The sequence below is a fragment of the Protopterus annectens genome, chromosome 2.part1 (genome assembly GCF_019279795.1).
Source record: "Protopterus annectens isolate FY-2018-M chromosome 2.part1, PAN1.0, whole genome shotgun sequence".
In the NCBI taxonomy this organism is placed as follows: Eukaryota; Metazoa; Chordata; order Ceratodontiformes; family Protopteridae; genus Protopterus; species Protopterus annectens.
Genome location: NC_056729.1, coordinates 915,138,907 through 915,156,599, shown reverse-complemented (window position 1 = coordinate 915,156,599; position 17,693 = coordinate 915,138,907). Strand labels below are relative to the sequence as shown.

The following is a 17,693-nucleotide window of genomic DNA, read 5'->3' as shown; positions in this document are numbered from 1 at the left end:
AAACCTTGGCAGCAGGGAAAAAAGCCACCATAGGAATTGGGTGAATCTCGCATCCAAGAAAAACATGATGCTGGGAGGATGTGAGTACCAATTTTTGAGACAGATGGTGAATACCAGACTTTGTAAAAGACGAGTGATGAAGCGGAGATCCTGAAACAGGCTGCTGGGAGAAGGAGCTTGAATGAGCAGGTCATCTAGATAGGGAAAAATCTCTATCCCCGAAGCCTGCAAAAATCATTGACAGGAGAGAGGCATTTGCTGAATACCTCTGGGGCAGTAGAAAGGCCAAAGGGCAAAGCAAAGAACTGAAAGTGTGAGGAGGAAACAAAAAACGTAAAAATTTCCTGAACAGATGGTGAGTGGGGATGTGAAGGTATGCATCTTTGAGGTCTAAAGAAACCAAAAAGGGCTGGGGAAGAAGAAGATGAAACAAGTTCTGAAGAGACAACAGCTAGAGAAAAGGGACCTTGAGAAAGCTGTTGAGCACAGAAAGATCTAGAATCGGTCTCCATATGCTTTCCTTTTGAGGAACAAAAACATTCTAGAGTAAAATCCCTTCCCATGGGAGTGGGTGGAATTTTCTGAATATCTTGATCCAAAAGGGACTGCAGAACCCCTGGGAAATGAGGAAGCTACACCAGAGTAGATTGAGGAATGCCTGAAAAGGGGGAAGATTTAAAAAAACATGAAATACCCCTGACAAATGACAAACAGCACCCAAGAGTCTGAGGTGATCTGATGACAATTTGGAAGAGACAGAGAAAGGTGAGAGAGACAAGTGGACCTGGCTCAGGGAAAGAGAAGACCAAACATCAAATGGAGACAGGCTTGTCCTAAAAGGAAGGCTTCTGAGATGGAGTCTCTGTGGATTTCTCGGGAGGGAATGCACCTAGATCCCTTCTTACTTCGGGAGGTGAGCAAGTCTGTCTATGGATAAAGGTGGACTTAGAACTAATTCCTCTAGAAATTGGGGATAGGGGAGACAAAAATATGTTTGTGTTTCTGCAAAGCCTTATCTTTAACCTGGAGGGACTTAAACAAGTCAGCAGCAGCTGCCCTAAAAATATTTTTATTATACACAGGGTCATCCAAATGTTTCGCTTTAATACCATCAGTAAAGCCTAAAGGTTTAGCTAAGAATAACACTTCATCACAGAACCAAAGGTAGCAGCCCTGAAAGAGGCATCAGCTGCATCATAGCTGCATTGTATAGAGTGACAGTTGACCTGGGAAGTGGTACTATGCAGGGAAAGAGCAGAGGCTTTCCCATCAAAATCAGGAAAGTCAGACAGCATCTTGGTTAACTGAGAAAGAACAGCCAAAACATACCTGGTTATGTGGGTTTGGTAATTAACAGCCCTAAAGGATAAGGTGGCAGCAGTATATACTTTTTACCCAAACTTTCCATACCTCAACTGCACTTAATTGAAGAAAGGAACTTAATGGATGGCAACAGCTTAGAAGGTTTATCAGAAGAAACAAACCACTGAAGAATCAGCAGAAAGGCATTTGTACAAAAAATAGCAATCCTCAAGCACCATGCAGATCCCCATCAGGTGTCTTAGGAGCTACAGGGTGAGAATCAGGAGCTACAGAATCAGCTTAACTGGTGTCCAAAAGGACTGTCAAAGTAGGAGGAACTGAGGATGGCTTAGGAGACTGCATTTGTAAAACCTCATAATACCTCTGTGACATCCCCTCTCTCTGGGACAGTAATCAAGAAGCCTGAATCCTCACCACTGACACTGGAGAGGGACGTCCACTCTGAACAAAAATAGATACAGACAGTATTTTGAGATGCAGCTCTCTGCATCAAGCACAATTTCCCTTAAAAGCACACACAAAACACACTCAGTCCGGGGTCTGCATTTCTCTCTCGGTCTCCCTCCAGGTCCCCAATAAGAGTCCCCAATGGCACAGCTACAGAGTTGAGTCCTCAGTCGAGTATCCAAGCCAAGTCCTCCAGCATCCTCTCAGTGAAACCAGTGCTTTGCATCTCTGCTCCAAGTAGCAGACATACAAACTCTGAGATTTGATTTGCGCACGCACACCTGGGAAAGGCTGGCACAGATTTATTAGCTAAGATCCATTTCTGCCCAGACTTTAAAGGTAGTTACACTGCCAGCAGATACTCCAAAGCCAGCTACTCTAAGACTGTTGCATGGGTAGCCAATTATACTGAATGAAATTAATATTAATACAAATGACAGTGTTTGGCCAATGCAGTAAGGTTTTCAGGAGTGGCCACAGAGTCACCAAATAGGTATGAGTATTCTTAAAGGTTAAAATATTCTTTAAAGGTCCAGCCACAATGAAAAGTTTAAATATATTTAATAATAAATAAAAGAACATGGAAATACTAAACATATATTTACAACAAACACCAGAGTTTCAATCACAGGAAACATTAAAATATCACAGATGAATAGATTTACACAGCTACAGAAAAACAGCACTTAACTAACCTCATTATTTTTCCGGATTGATTTAAAGAATTACTATTCCCTGGTTCACTTACTAGAGAAAGGCAAGATGAAGTATGTGAGGGGTCCTTCTTTGTCAGTTTCCAAAAACAGACTGCTCTGAGACTTCAGTCCCACCTGGTATTAAAATATAATTTTAGTGATGTATTACAGAATGACATCACATACATCTGGTCATCTGACTTCTGGTTCCCATGCCTTCCCCCTTGGCTAGGAGCTGCCAGGATTTAGCACATATTATAGCAATAATGCACGCCTTGGTGTGTGCAATGCTGATTTACCCACGGTTGGTGTGGTTTGGTCGTGAGGGCGAAGCCCAAGTGGCCAAACAAAGCCAACTGTGGGTAAATCCAGCATTACCCACACCCAGAAGTGTGTTATTGCTATTATACAATGACATTATTTAAGAAAAAAAATAATTACTTTTCTTAAATAATGGCATTGTATAATGCTTCCTTGCTGCCCTTCCGCAGCTGTCTTGTACTCTGCGGCAGTTCTGATGTACTGCGCATGCGTATGCCTATGCAGTACATCACAGCTGTGGGCAAAAGCAATGGAGAAAGCACGATCTCCGTTGCTTTTTACAAACTGTTTCGTTATGTTAAATGGGTTTAACATAGTGAGACAGCTTTAAAAAAAGCAACGGAGAATCTCTATTGCTTTTTTTAAAGCTGTCGCTCTATGTTGAACTCGTTTAACATAGCGAGACAGTGTGAAGCAATGGAGATCTTGCGTTCTCCGTTGCTGTAAAAAAAAAATAGTTATAGTAATGGAAAAAGTCCGGGCGACCGGACCTTTTTCCATTACTATAACTCTGATTTACAATGTGCACGCTGATCAATCAGCGTGCAAGTTTTTGAATATTAATGGGGGGGGGGGTCATTGTATAATTGCAAATAATACATACAATTAGAGCTTGCCAAGATCTGTTTCAGCTTCTGGAAGTCGTAAAATAATTTAAAACCACCACCCTTCCACTGTAGCAATTAGTTCACCCCAAAGACAATACAGAAAGCTTCCTAGTACAGACTTTTTGTCTTTGGCTGCATTGAGAACTATCAGATAAAATCTTTATGACCTAAGCCAGGTAATTTAATTTCAAACTATTTTCAAAGTTAGCTGGACTAAGATTAACCCCTTCTCTTCCAGTATCCTTTGTTAATATATACAGTTCAACAGTTACAATAATACATGCATACTTCTTCCTCTGTCCAGCAGGACACACTGTTGATACAGTTTTAACACAAACAACTTTACAAATACATTTTCAAAATAAGCATATGTACAAATTAGTTTGACATACAAATAATATACAATTCTTTACTAAATGCCAGCAAGCTGCACTGGCATATGTTCCACATCCACTGCCCTACTTCTCCTGGCATAGCTGGCAACACCTCAGATCATTACAACGTCTTTTGAATGTCAAAGACCTGGGAGTAATCCCACTTAAAGCACTTCATCATAACAGCAATAGCATCCCCAAAGGATTCTTCCAAGGGGGAGACTGGCCTCAAAGAATCATATTCCTCTGAACCATAACCTACAGGGGAAAGAATTTAAGAGGAGTAATCAAGGGATTTCTCCCCAGAAACCAAGTCCATATATGTGGAATCCAATTCATTAGGTCTCTTAACAGGGGTGGAAAATGGGGAGGGGCAGGGACGGAACCCTTTGAGGAGGCTTGGGAGACCTTTAAAGCACTGAACAGACCCTGAAAAACCTGCTACAACTTTGGGGATCTTTAGCAGCAGGGGCAATATGCCTAGTTTTCTTCTTAGATGGACAATCACCCTAAAGACCCTCAGAGGTTCACACTCTTGGCAGGATTCAATAATGACAGTATGAACCTCTTCCCCTCTCTAAAATAGGAGGAATCACCCTTGGTCCCTCAGAAATAATCAACCTCAGTTCCCCCTCAACGTCCGTGTGAGAATTCAGATACACGCGAGCCTCCAAAGGAGCTATGGCTGAGGAATCTGATGCCATCACCAAATGCTCTTCAGGGCTTTCACCAGCTTCTAGAGAGTTGTCTGGGAGAGGCTGGACAGTAACTGGATCAGGCCTAGTTTTTTTGGCCTTCTTGGTAAACAGTTGACCCTTGGGACAGGATAATTCCTACGTGCACACTGGATGAACAGTTTAAGCTGTTGGTTCTTAAGGTATATGGATAAGGAAGATAAGTGACTACAGAGGGTTTTAGGGACAAATGCTTGAAAGAAAGATCATTGCGTATGGTTGTGGGAAGCTCCTAAGCAAAAAAAGACACTGGTCGTTGCAGTCTTTATGGGGAATCTGCCTCCCACACTGATATTTCCCTTCTTGGATAACATGAACACAAATACAATACAAAATTGAAAAAAGGAGAGAAAAAAATGCAATGGGGCACTTACTTGAAGATGACTTGGTAACCTGCATGGAAGAAGGGAGTTCAGACCAGCATTCGATAATGGCGTTTGGACTGAAGGCAAAGAAGTTCTGAGTATTTGCATATGGGCATCACCTTTCTGCCCTACACTTTGCACATGAAGCGTGTGTGTCACATATTGCGCCTATAAGATCTAAAGGCTCTTGGATACTGGCTAGAAATTGGGTTACCCTTGGCAGGAGATCCCTTACGTAAAGAATTCTGCAACAGTGATATGAAAGGACATCATTAGTGTGGGGGCTTTCTATGACTGCTTCTTAATTTACAATTATCTTCAAATTTGGTCAGAGGGCCCTGACATTGGCCTTGACTTCAAAGTAGTAGATGCCAAAAAGAAGCAGCCCCAAGACAGACCCTTAAAGGACTTCTCTTCTGACTGACCTCTGTGTAGAGATGGACTCCACAATTCTAACTTCCTGGGTCCTGTCTGTGAGCCAGCTGGCTTTCCACTTTGTGGCATAAGAGTTTATACCTAACCTCCTGAGTTTGTCAACAATGCCCAAGTGGGATGGTGTGTCAAATGCCTTGGCCAGGTCAACAAAGGCAGTGTGAACCATTCCTACCTCGTCCGTTACTTTGGTGACCCTCTCAAAGAAGTCTACCAGGCTGAGTAGGAATGACTTGTCATTGATGAAACCTAAAGTGGGTAGGGTCCCAGTATCTGAAGGTTTCCTGTGTTACTATTGATCATTTCCATGATAATTCTTTTCATGGCTTTGCATATTGGACTAGTGAGACTTACGGATCTGTAGTTTCCAGGTACTGTACATGGCCCACCTTTCTGCAGAGGGATGATGGCTGCTGTACTTCATTTGTGATGCACAAAGCCTGTTTGGGTGCTATTGTGATTTCAGGGGGCCTGGTAGTTCATGTTTCATGCAATTTAAAAGGTAGCCTAGGATATTATTGGGGAGCATCCATGCAGTGTTCTTGGCCCTCGAGAAAGCATTGAGACGTGTTACCTAGTAATAAGCATGTGGAGTTGTACTTGATGGTATTTCCTGAGGGGATGCTGTGGGGGAGAGGGGTAAAGTTAGAGGTGAACTTGTCTGCCAGTAGGCTTGCTATATCTTCTGGTTCAGTACAGGTGGCTCCATTACCAATGAGCTCTGTTCACAACTGTGTACTGCCTTTGAGGATGCAGACACAGCTACAGAATGCTTTGCAGTTGTCCTTGTTTTGAGAGCCCAATCTATCTCATATTTGGCTTTGGTACACTATACGCTTAGTTTCATGAGGGCACCTTTATCCTGCCAGGTGTTACACTTCCAAACTTTTGTCAAGATTTTCTTATTTCTGTTATACAGCCTACTGATGTTGTGATTCTATCATGGTAGCTTGTTTTTTGAGTTAGTTCTGTACTTATTCTTGGTGCATTCAACTACCTCTATGCAGCTAACAACATGCCTGTACAGGGTTTCTGTAAGCAGTTCCACATAGACAGCAGTGTCCTCAGAGTTTGACGGGGCTTGAAATTTTGCCAGATTATCTACTCATACACGTGGTACCACTACTCGTACACACAGTACATATCCAACACATAAATCAACATAAGCGGAGGTTCTCTCAAAAAAAAAAACTTACAAAAACACCAAAGACTGACAAAACAAATGAATGCTACAACGAACACAGTTCCCACAGCACCCAAGACACATAGCAACAACAGTTTCTTACTTACCAAACCCTTAAGGCATAACATTCAAAACCCAATTTTTCTTGTCATTGGAGACTCCATAATGACACACACGATGTCCCACTCACCAGGTTGGATAAGGAGAAAGTCATAGTCAAATGCCTGTCCAGTGGAAGGATTCATCAGATCATGTATGCCCTCAGGTCTGTCAGCAACAAGTACCATTATTACTCTGTCATAGTTCACTTTGAAGTGATCAACCTGAGATGTACCTCACTGGACTATATGAAGAGACATGACTGAGCTCTTGGAGTACGTTGTCCCAGGGAGGTATGTCCCTAACCTTGAGCAGCATATTACCCTCACCTAGAATAATACCACAGTTTAAATATATTTCAATAATTGGCTTAGTTTTTGGTGTCATTCAAAGGGGATCAAGTTTCTGTCAGCCTGTGATGACATGGATAATAAACCTTGCTGCTTTGTCAGAGATAGTTTCCACTTGGCACCATTAGGCTTTCGGCTGCTGGCAAAGGCTTTTGCCTCCCCCATAGTGCCTTTTTTAGACAAGGTCTCAAAAACCAAACTGCTAATGTGAAAATTGCCAACCATAGCAAAATAAGGCTTGTGCTTCTAAACATTAGGAGCTTAAACCAAAAATGGCACACCTTGGAAGCACTTCTGTCACTGGAGGATGTGAATGTCTGTGCAGTCACAGAAACCTGGCTCAAGGCCTCACAGAGTACTCTGGCCTTGCAAGGCCACACCTTCAGGCCACAAAATAAATGCGTGAGCACCAATGGAAGTGGTGCTGCTACCTATATTAGAAATAAATTCACCTCCCAACTAGCAAGACTGGACAACTCCATAGAATTACTCCAAGTTCAGATTACTGTGGATAAGACCCCCCATTCAAGTCATATAACTAGTTATACATCCCTCTCTATGGATCATGATGCACATGAGGCCTACCTGACCAAACTGGACTTGATACAAATATTGCTTACTGTCAAACACACTGGTCAGGGGGATTTCAATTATCCTACCATCAGCTAGGAAAGGTACTCTAGCCCTAACTCACTAGCACAAAAGTTTCTTGACTTTGTTAACTCAAATGCCCTGGAACAAATTGTTCAACCCCAACAAGAGGAACAAACATACTAGAGCTGGTCCTCACTAACATGACCAACAGATCGGTCACGAACACCAGAGCTCACAAAGGGCGAAGTCAGACTAAAAGAATTCACCAAAGGAAACTATACCCTCCTAGGGGAAGGTACAATGCATTCCAAGCCCCACACCAAGCTAGATGTGGTAACTACACTAAAGCCCTGTACAATCACTTGTATAAGTGTATAGACTCATCTGTTCCAGAGAAAATCAAAGCCAGAGCCGCAAGCAAAAAAAAAAGAACATCCAGCATCAACAAACTTTACAACAAATGCCAACAGTTGCTGTCTAAGAAAAGTAAGGTGAGCCCGCAACAATGGAAAAGCACCCTCCTCAGCTTCAACAGGCAAATAAGACAAGATGGCAAATCCAGTAAGGGTAACTTTAAGGAAAACTTAGCAATCACAGCCAAGGATAATCATAAGGCCTTTTACAGCTATGTATGTAGCTTAAAAGGTAGGAACCAGGCATGTGCCAAACTAGTGACTAATGGTATCACACACACTGATCCCGCAGAGATAGCAAACCTGCTCATTGACAGATTTGGTGAAAATATCACTCCTTTATCCCTCCAAACTTATCACAAACCTTGCCCCCAACTCCACCCTACATATCAGAAGGACAGGTCATTAAAGCCCTCTCCAAGGCAAAAAACACAGCCTCTATGGGACCAGACGGCATCCCAGGCTGTCTTTTAAACAAACTAAAACATGAACTAGCATCACCATTAAGTACCCTATTCAATCACAGCCTAACCACTGACTTTGTTCCTGTGGAATGGAGAACAGCAACAGTTACTGCCCTCCACAAAGGTGGCTTAGCAACAGACCCAGGGAATCATAGACCCATAAGTCTGACAAGCCTCATCTGTTAAGCCATGGAAAGTATCATCACGGACCTCATAAATAAAGACATAGGTGACCTCCAAACCCTGGATCCGACCCATTTCAGCTTTACCAAGGGCAGATCCTGCCTGTTAAACCTGGTGGATTTCTTTGAAAATGCGACCAGGGCAACTGATGAGTGCAAATCTGTGCACACAGCATTCCTTGATTTGGCAAAGGCCTTTGACACAATCCTACACTCGGGCATTACCAATAAACTTAGCAAACTGAATGTAAACCCCTTTGTTGTAAGATGGGTTGCCAGCTGGCTCACAAACCAGTCACACACTATCAAAGTGGGTGACTCCACATCAACCAGTAGACCCATCACCAGCGGGGTGCCACAGTGGTCAGTGCTGGACCCCCTACTGTTTGGTATATACTTCTCAGAAGTTCAGGCCAAAACTAAGGGGCCATGGCTGACCAAGTTTGCAGACGACTGCAAATTGGGTGCAATTACTGAATCCCCAAATGATGTCAGTATATTTCAGGAGGGTCTTACACAGACCAACACAACTGGTGTCTTAGTCACTGTCAAACTGAATGCAAAGAAATGCATCCATTCCCTTCAGTAAAACCAATGCCCCTTCACACTATTAAATTATCAATACCCTATGTACCAACGAGTTGGTAAGAGATATGGGATCATAAGTAGACAGTAACTTTAACTTTGACCACCATGTTTACTTCAAAGAGACTGTTCTGTGATCTGACCTCACCACAGAGGACATTTCACAAGGGAGTTTGCAGCACTCTCCCATATTAGAGAGGATCAGATCCAGTAATGTTTGTGCTCCTGATCAGTGTAGTGACAATCTGGTCCAGGGAGTTTGTGCTTAGCTTGCAAAGAAGTGGTATGAGATTTTTCCTAAGGTAATTTAAACATGGAGAGCTCAAGTGTGTTATCCTGTTTGACCAACCTTGAGGTCTAATGATTTTTGACACAAATCAAGACACATCTGACCTTTAGTTCCTGCCTGTGTACTAGCTGGTTTAAATGTGTGGAAGGCATTATAGCCTTGTTCCATAGCTGCACAGCTTTAAACCATGTCTCAGTGACTGCACAGAAATCAGCATTCTCTAGGGCTAGGAGCCCTTGTAGGGAGTGAAATTTCTTGTTTAGACTCCTAGCATTGAGCAATGACACCTTTAGATTTTCTTGGTTTTAATTTGCTATGTCAGAAGAAGAATTTCTGATTTGGCACTACCTAAACAAGGCACTACAGGGAGGACAATGTTTTAACGAACATTCTAAAGCCTAGGAGGGAGAGGTGCAAACCATCCCTGGTGAAGCAGCATGGACTGGTGACCATCTCCTTGCATGCTGACAAACACTAACCCAGAAACTAAGTAAATTATTAGTCAGTCATCTTCTGTTCGCACTGTGGCACCATTCTTTGAGAAGGTAGAAGCTGCGCAATGCTAGGCTCATACTAGCCTGGGACACACATTTCAAGAGTACCATCATATTTCTCTTCATGTAGTCCCAGGAGGTACACCTCATGTCATTTACACCCACATGGACTATGAATAAGTCAATCTGGTATTTGTTTGTCCAATGATCTGTGTGTGTGTGTGCGTGTGTGTGTGTGTGTGTGTGTGTGTGTGTGTGTGTGTGTGTGTGTGTGTGTGTGTGTGTGTGTGTGTGTGCGTGTGTGTGTGTGTGTGTGTGTGTGTGTGTGTGTGTGTGTATGTGTATATTATGGTGGATTCTGGCCCCTGAAAAGCAGAAGTAATTGAATAACCATTTGATTGTTTTTCCTACTAGTACTTTGTGGGAGGCTGCAGAACAGTAGGGAGTGGGAATTTGCATTTACCCTTCTGATGTGCAATCCTGGAGTTGGTATACATCATTAGTGGGGAGGTCACAGAGGGGCTTGCCCCTGAAAAAAAACATGAGCTTTCCCCCCTCATTACTTTGCGTTTCAATCGTCATTCACTAATTTTGTACTTAGACATTTTAAAACACTTCCATATACATACAGACAGATATACATATGCACACGTATGCATATTTTATATATATAAAATAGACATAGTATATACATATAAAACACGTGTGTGTGTATATATATATATATATATATATATATATATATATATATATATATATATATACACACACACATACACACACACAAACACACACATACACACACACAGCTCTCATTGTAAATTTCACCTTAAGGTCCTTTATACCCTTCATCTGGCTCTGCACAAATAGTACCCTTCAAAACAATATACATGGATAGTATGACAGAGGGTTCCTTCAACATTATTGCCATGATACTGAGAGACATTTTCAAAGAAGTCTGATGACTTATAGGCCACATTACACATGAAATGACAAGCTTGAAAAGCTTTCAAAAGGAGGAACCACCTACAGACAGGAGTGATTGTGTTATTGCTCTCTGCCTAAGACACAGCTGCTGGGTTTAAACAGCCCCCTTCCTAGAACAGAAATCAAGAAAAAGATCTCATGACATCCCCTGGATCCAGAAAGAAGTCTACATGAGATAACTATACAAGAGGGACATGCTGACGTGAAAGTCACAACAGGCAGTGCTCGGCTATGACAAAACTGCAAAGAGCTAGCACTGACATTACCATGTACTCTCTAAAGCTATGATCCCATGTGGTCAACACCTACCAGATATCAAACAGTTGCTGCACACCTAATGTTGACAGACACCATGGGACTCTTTTACCCTAATCGGTCACACAGCATGGGGGAGACAAAGGGAGAGGAAGACTCAACCCAGATACAACCACAGAGCCAACAACAGATTACACCAAGTAGGAAAGCTGAGCATACATATGCTCCAGATGCTCTGATGTGGGTAAAGCAATATGGACAACCCAGGACGTACTCCACCAAAGTGGCTGCTGATGGACCACCTTTCACATTCCCCTCATCTTCAGCTAAATAGTTTAGAGTGAACTAATAGGGCAAGCTTAAGGATTAATGAACTATGAAGATAAAGGAGCAGTACCTGATGTCACCAATATCTCACTTTTTTGGCCTCCCTTAGTTTCTAATGATGTGGTACAGTGCCAGGAATACCAAAGAAACACTCCTACTACAGTTCATGCCCCAGACATTCCACAAAGTCACAATCTTAACAGAGACTATGTGGGCTTTAAGCTTCTTCCTTCAACACCTACAGGTTGCAAGAGTTAAGGCAGTGGCACTTACGGCAATGCATCATGTCATGTTACTCTTCTAGGCAGTGAGGACAGTCTAAGGGTGGCTCATGAATCATGATCTCCAGATTGCAGAAACATTTTATGCATCAAACATACAGCCTTTTCCCTACACATTTTTTCCACTTACTACATCATAACCTCTGCTGGGAAGGAAACACTAACTATAATCCCACAGAAATTCTGACATAACCCAAGAAAGTATCTATTTAAGTCACAGTCCTCCATTGTGTCTTAAGCAGCATTTCTATGGAAATTGTTGTGTCAACACAAAATCACAGCATTAAGATCTTAAGGAAAAGGAAGGCAAAGCTGCCACATGAGCTTAAGGGGAAAATGTTCTACCTGCAAAGTAATAAATTCAATAAAGAAGGACTGCCATTCTTAAAATGAAATAAAAGAATGGTTTTGGTGAAGCCTTCCAGACAGAGTGACCTGCTTTTTTTAATGAAAAATGCTATGAATTATGCAATGAATATGTTAAAATTTACACTTACACTTTTGCGCTTGGTGGCACAAGCAAGCTGTGGATGTTTCTCAGCTTCATCACAATGATAATAAAGCTTGAGTTACTGCTCTCATACCTGTAGAAACAAGAAGGTTGTTAAGAAACAGATTACTTAGGCAGTTACAAAGATTGTGAGATTTATAACACAGCGAGAGATTAAGATGGCAACTTACTTGACACCTAGCTGGATCTGTGCTATATCTAATGAAGCTGCATCATCTTCACTGTAAACACCATCTTCCATGTCACTTGGCCTGAAAATAAGGGGAGAAGTATGATTTCAATTTGTTTTAAGAAAAGCATTCTGACTATAAAGAAAATAGAGATTCACACACAACACTTTTTTTGGGGAGAGGACTAGAATCCTAATATCAGCTAATTTAAATGAAACCATAAATATATGAGAATATGAAGAATACCGCCTGTTCCAACTCTATAATTGTAAATAATATATATATATATATATTTTTGCAGTTTTTTTTTTTGCCCACAGCTGTCTTCTGACCATCAGACCCTTTCTTGGTCTATCAGCCCATTCCTTCCCTTCACCAGGTGAGAGCTGACCAAAAGGGCTTGTCACTAAGGCAGCCATCAGTTGTTGTTGGAAGGTTTGTTTTGTTTCTCCCCTCAGCCCTAACCGTGTGAACCTGGTGAGGTGCCTGGGGACTGTGTGCAATGGGCTGACAGTAGAGCATGTCTCCTTACGTCTGCATGGGAAGCTTCTTCCTAGCAGCCCTGCCCCTTTAACTCTCCTCGCAATTGCACACAGGGATTTCTTGGATTTCCACCAGGGAGATCACACTGCCCTGTGTACCAACAAGTGTACACAAACCTCCCCCTCCCCCCAGGGCAGGAGAGTAGGCCACAATCCTTCACTTCTCCCCCTGCCTGACTTCTCCAGTGTCAGGGCCATTAATTGAACCTGGGTCACCTGGGTCCCAGTCACGGCTGCATCCCTCTGTGTAATGCAGCCCCACAGTAACAAATACCGGCAATACTGGCTTCAGATGATTTATAAATGGTGACTTTGAAAATCAGATAACCACTCTCTAATCTTCAACAGTTTAATTTCCACTTTACAGAAAACCAGTTAAGCATACAACAGAATTCACATAACTAATTTACATTTTGTAGTACTAGATCTCAGTCAGCAGATATATATATGCAGAATGATTCCCAAACAGTACAAACAACACCCAGCAAATATGAACCTTTTATCAGGTCATGGTCCTGTATGTACTCTAGCATGCATACACTTCTCTACACAGGTAACAAAAGATGTAATATCTTCTTGTGAACAATGGCTTGGTCAGCTCATAAAGAAACTTTCAAGTCTCTCCTCATAACAAAGTAATGCAACAGTTAGTGATTATATGGGTTCCTGAATACACAATAACTGTTATGTCTGCAAGCAATAGGCCTGCAGATAAGTAACTTTCCCCAACTGACATACTCGGCATGATGATTAAAAAGTGGATATAATGGTTTAAAAAAGCCAAATTTGCGACCATTTCCAGCAAAAACTTTGGACTGGTTGACCTTTGTCTTTCTCCAAAACAAAAACGGCTCTCTAGACTTAGCCTGAAATTCAGATATTCTGAGGAGAGAAATAATAGCCTCTATAAGAAAAAAAGTAAATAAATGCATTATATGGTTAGCTAATGGCTTAGAAATATTTCAAAATTCAATATCTACATGGAAAATTGAATGCTATAATGTGTATATCGTTTTCTATCATCATCCTGGGGCACAATACTCCATTTCATTGGTTTGTGGAAAGATAACACAAGAGGACAAGTTTAACTTGATTTTAAAATACCAGACGAAAAAGAGATGTCAGCTGCACATAAAGGGTAAAGTGTTCCCATTTTAGCCAGCCCGGAGGCATAGACGATAAAGCCCTAACTACAGCCCAGGATGTCAGGGTTTGATTACAGACTCAGGTGTCAGACAGAGTTAGCAAGAAGGACAGGGAGTGCCTATCCTGGGGGAAGGGAACATGGCGGATATTTCTCTATTTGAGCCCCGGCTGGAGGCTGGGCTTCCTAGACATGAAGCAGGGGTGGGAAGGCAGGAGATCAGAGCAGGCATGGCTACCGTATGGTCCTCAGACAGGGCATACTGCTCCCCTCCCGTCACCCAGCCTATGATGACGTCAGCATTCAAGAGTAGGAAAATTAGGGCTAAAAGAAATCCTAGGGCTGTGCTTTGCATAACAGCTATTGTTGGTGGGGGAGGGGGAGATGGCTGATGGTTCCACTATTAAAGACAAATCTTTGTGTGCCTTTCAGTTTCTGTTTGGGGGGTGTAGACTAGACCACCTAGTCATGGAATGGGGCTACACCCCCTCCCCCACATACACACAGACAGCAAGCATGCCAAGGAAAACTCATGCAAAAATGTGTTCCTTTTTGCAGATTATGTAACCCTAACTACTAGCATCAAAGCTGCAGAAAGGACCAAGGATACCCCTAAAAGAATCCTTACACTCGGCAGTAATATAACAGTCAGGCAAGAAGACTCAAACACTAAGACTCGGGAGAACAAGTTTACTTTTGTCCTATGTTAGTACATTTCTTCAGAAATGAAATGGCCAAGCAACAGCTTTAAACCAGGATCTGAAGCAATCTGAAGCACAAAAATATCCCTACACTGTGATCAAAACAAAAACATGGGATGAGAAAATGGGGAAAGAAGTACACCTGAATACCTTCACCCATAAAAAAGAACACTGCAACTTGCTAAATGTACCAGATCAAATTATGAAACAGCCTACTGCCTGGAAATGGGTTGGTCCGTCTCATTGAGCACCAAGTGTTCCCTTGCCTGATTAGCATGGGATGTATGCTGAGGTACAGCTTTACCCCAAGGAAGTGTTGCAATAAATAAAACAGGACATTCAGCTGCACAGCTTCAGGAATTAGTCTTACCATGCTTGTTAATGCATATATATATATTTTGATTCTGCCCAACAGTGCTCCTTAGCTTGAGGTGATCCCAGAAACCTATGAAGCATGAAAATCTGTAAGCATTTCTCAGCACATATGTGTACAGATTAAAGAAACCAGTCTGCACCTTTCATGCACAATGAGACATTGTGTTTTCCTCGACAATGTTAGAAAATATCAGTCATAGCAGTAAGGACAGGGGCATCTGGAATAAAACAGATTTGGGGTTGAAGACAGCAACTAGGCTTCCCAAAACTCTACTAGTGAACGTATATGCAGCCTAACCAAGGTAATAGCTACTATAGCTATTGACATGAAGTCAGATATGGTCAACTACGGTTAACAATGCAAATGCGAACAGTTAATGGAATTCATGCACCTCTTCAGCAAAAGCATACTCTTACGAGTGTCATTGCCAAACTATGAACAAATATTTTCTATACTGCATTCAGTCATTACATACACAATTAAAGGCAAGGCATTAATAGTCACTAGGTTGCCAGCAATAAACTCCCTTTAACACAGTTAACACCTATGTATACTAAAATACACAAACCTTGCTTATACATAATCCTATTCAGTACAGTAATACTTTCCTGATCAACTGCCAAATGATTAATATGTGTAGTCATCGCTGTACTTAACATTTCTAAAACGTACATATGTTAATGTTAGCATTACCTTTCGCCAAGAAAATTCTATCAACCTCATTTTCAGTATTAAGACGATCTCTCTCTCTCTTGCACTTTTTGCAAACTACTTCACTACATTTCTACCTTTAAATTCTGCATTATTAGCACAGAAAAAATATGTGAAAAAACTACAGTCTTCAGAACAGAAATGTTTAACTGAAAAACACTACTATTTTTCGGTGGGTTAACATGTTGATGGAAAGGCTCTTAATACTGTTTTCATAACAACACGTTTACGGCATCAATATAAAATCTAACTTTATATGGGGTTGGATTTCTGAAATTATTTGAACCATTTACAGCATTTAACGTAATTTGCATTTTGGTTACAGTGCTAGAGCACCAATCACAATGACCTACTGCAGACTCAGCCTGCGTTACAATAAAACGTAAGGATAAAAGTAAAAATAATAGAAATAGCACAATAATGTGTAGGTATTAATATACAAGCACAATAAATATGTAGGGTAAAACGACAATGTACAAAAGAAACACAAAGCAACACAATCGGCTGTGTTTATACAGAACAACATTGAGGTCTCAACAGGATAGTCGAAGCAATGCTAAGGAAAAACAACATACATGAGTTGACAAAAATAGTACATAGTTACGGTGCTAGAAAGTTAAGTGTCACAGTACGAAAGAGGAGGGAAAGGCGAAAAGGTTAACAATAAGCTGAAACCACTATCAGTTGAGTAATGTCCCCAGTACTTGTGTTGACTGATTAGAAACTGTTTGAATTTTGCACTGAATTTAGAGCAGCTGGAGTTGACGGTGAAGTGTTATGAGAGACAGACTGCCACAGTTCAGGTGTGATTTCAGAGATGCTATGGTCTGCACAATGTAGTTTTTTAGCATGACTTTAGTAATAGGCCACCAGTAGACTGGCTTTTCAGGTTGTAGGCTGACGTGGCTGTAATGAGTTTCACAGCAAGAGGAGATGAGGTGTCCTTGTTGAGTAGCTTCAAAAATAGGGAACCAAGCAAGAAGGCTGGCTCTAGCTTGTAAAGAGAGCCAGTTAACATTCTCTGGCAGTGTTCATGCTATACTTAATTAGTGATGAAATGGCAAATGTTATTTGATAAGGTCCACAGGGTGGCTGTGCCTTTGCTTGCAGTGATAGCATACTCAATCATGCTTTTTCTTGATAAATGTGTATAAAACGACAAGTAGTTATTTTTCTTCTTTCAGTAATTAAGTGTATAACACATTTCTTGAAGTCAACTGCAAGTTAGACTGTAAAGTAGTTATATGCAGCATGCACAGGTATTCTAAATGTGAGGCGACAGTGACTGTTGATGAGGGTTAAAGCAATATTGCACTTTTTCTCTCTTTTTGTATTTTTTGAAGCAGAGCTGTACTGCTTCTCTTTTTCCCCCTTTTTTCTTCTGCCAGCACACTTCTGCAAGAGAAGGTCTGTAGACATAGGTAATAAGTCAAGAAATTACTAAATCGTGAACCGTGAATTACTTGCATAAAGAACCACTAAAATTACTACTTAAAGAAGCAACAAGTAGTTCAGTGAAAACAAAGTACTATTATACCGAAATATATATGAGGATGCATTCCTATGAGCAATAACCACATCATTATGAACCACAATGCAAAATCTATCAATTTAGTAATACCGGGGCACTTTTTCTTAAGGCTATAATTCTGTTAATTGAGAGTAGGCAAGTTCTTTTTCACATTTGTAAAGAAAGTTGAGTTGGGTCAAATACAGGATGAAGTGAGTGCAATTGG

General features: G+C 41.3%; 1 protein-coding gene across 1 annotated transcript in view; it reads right to left on the bottom strand.

Annotated features, from left to right (window-relative positions):
• Window positions 1-17,693, bottom strand: part of WWC2 (WW and C2 domain containing 2) — a 1,656,421-nt gene that overhangs the window by 569,453 nt on the left and 1,069,275 nt on the right. Inside the window, exons 13-14 of the mRNA XM_044062544.1 lie at window positions 12,484-12,564; window positions 12,300-12,386 (exon numbers count right to left, since the gene is read on the bottom strand). Coding sequence (XP_043918479.1) covers window positions 12,300-12,386; window positions 12,484-12,564 — 168 coding nt within the window. The remainder of the gene's footprint in view (window positions 1-12,299; window positions 12,387-12,483; window positions 12,565-17,693) is intronic.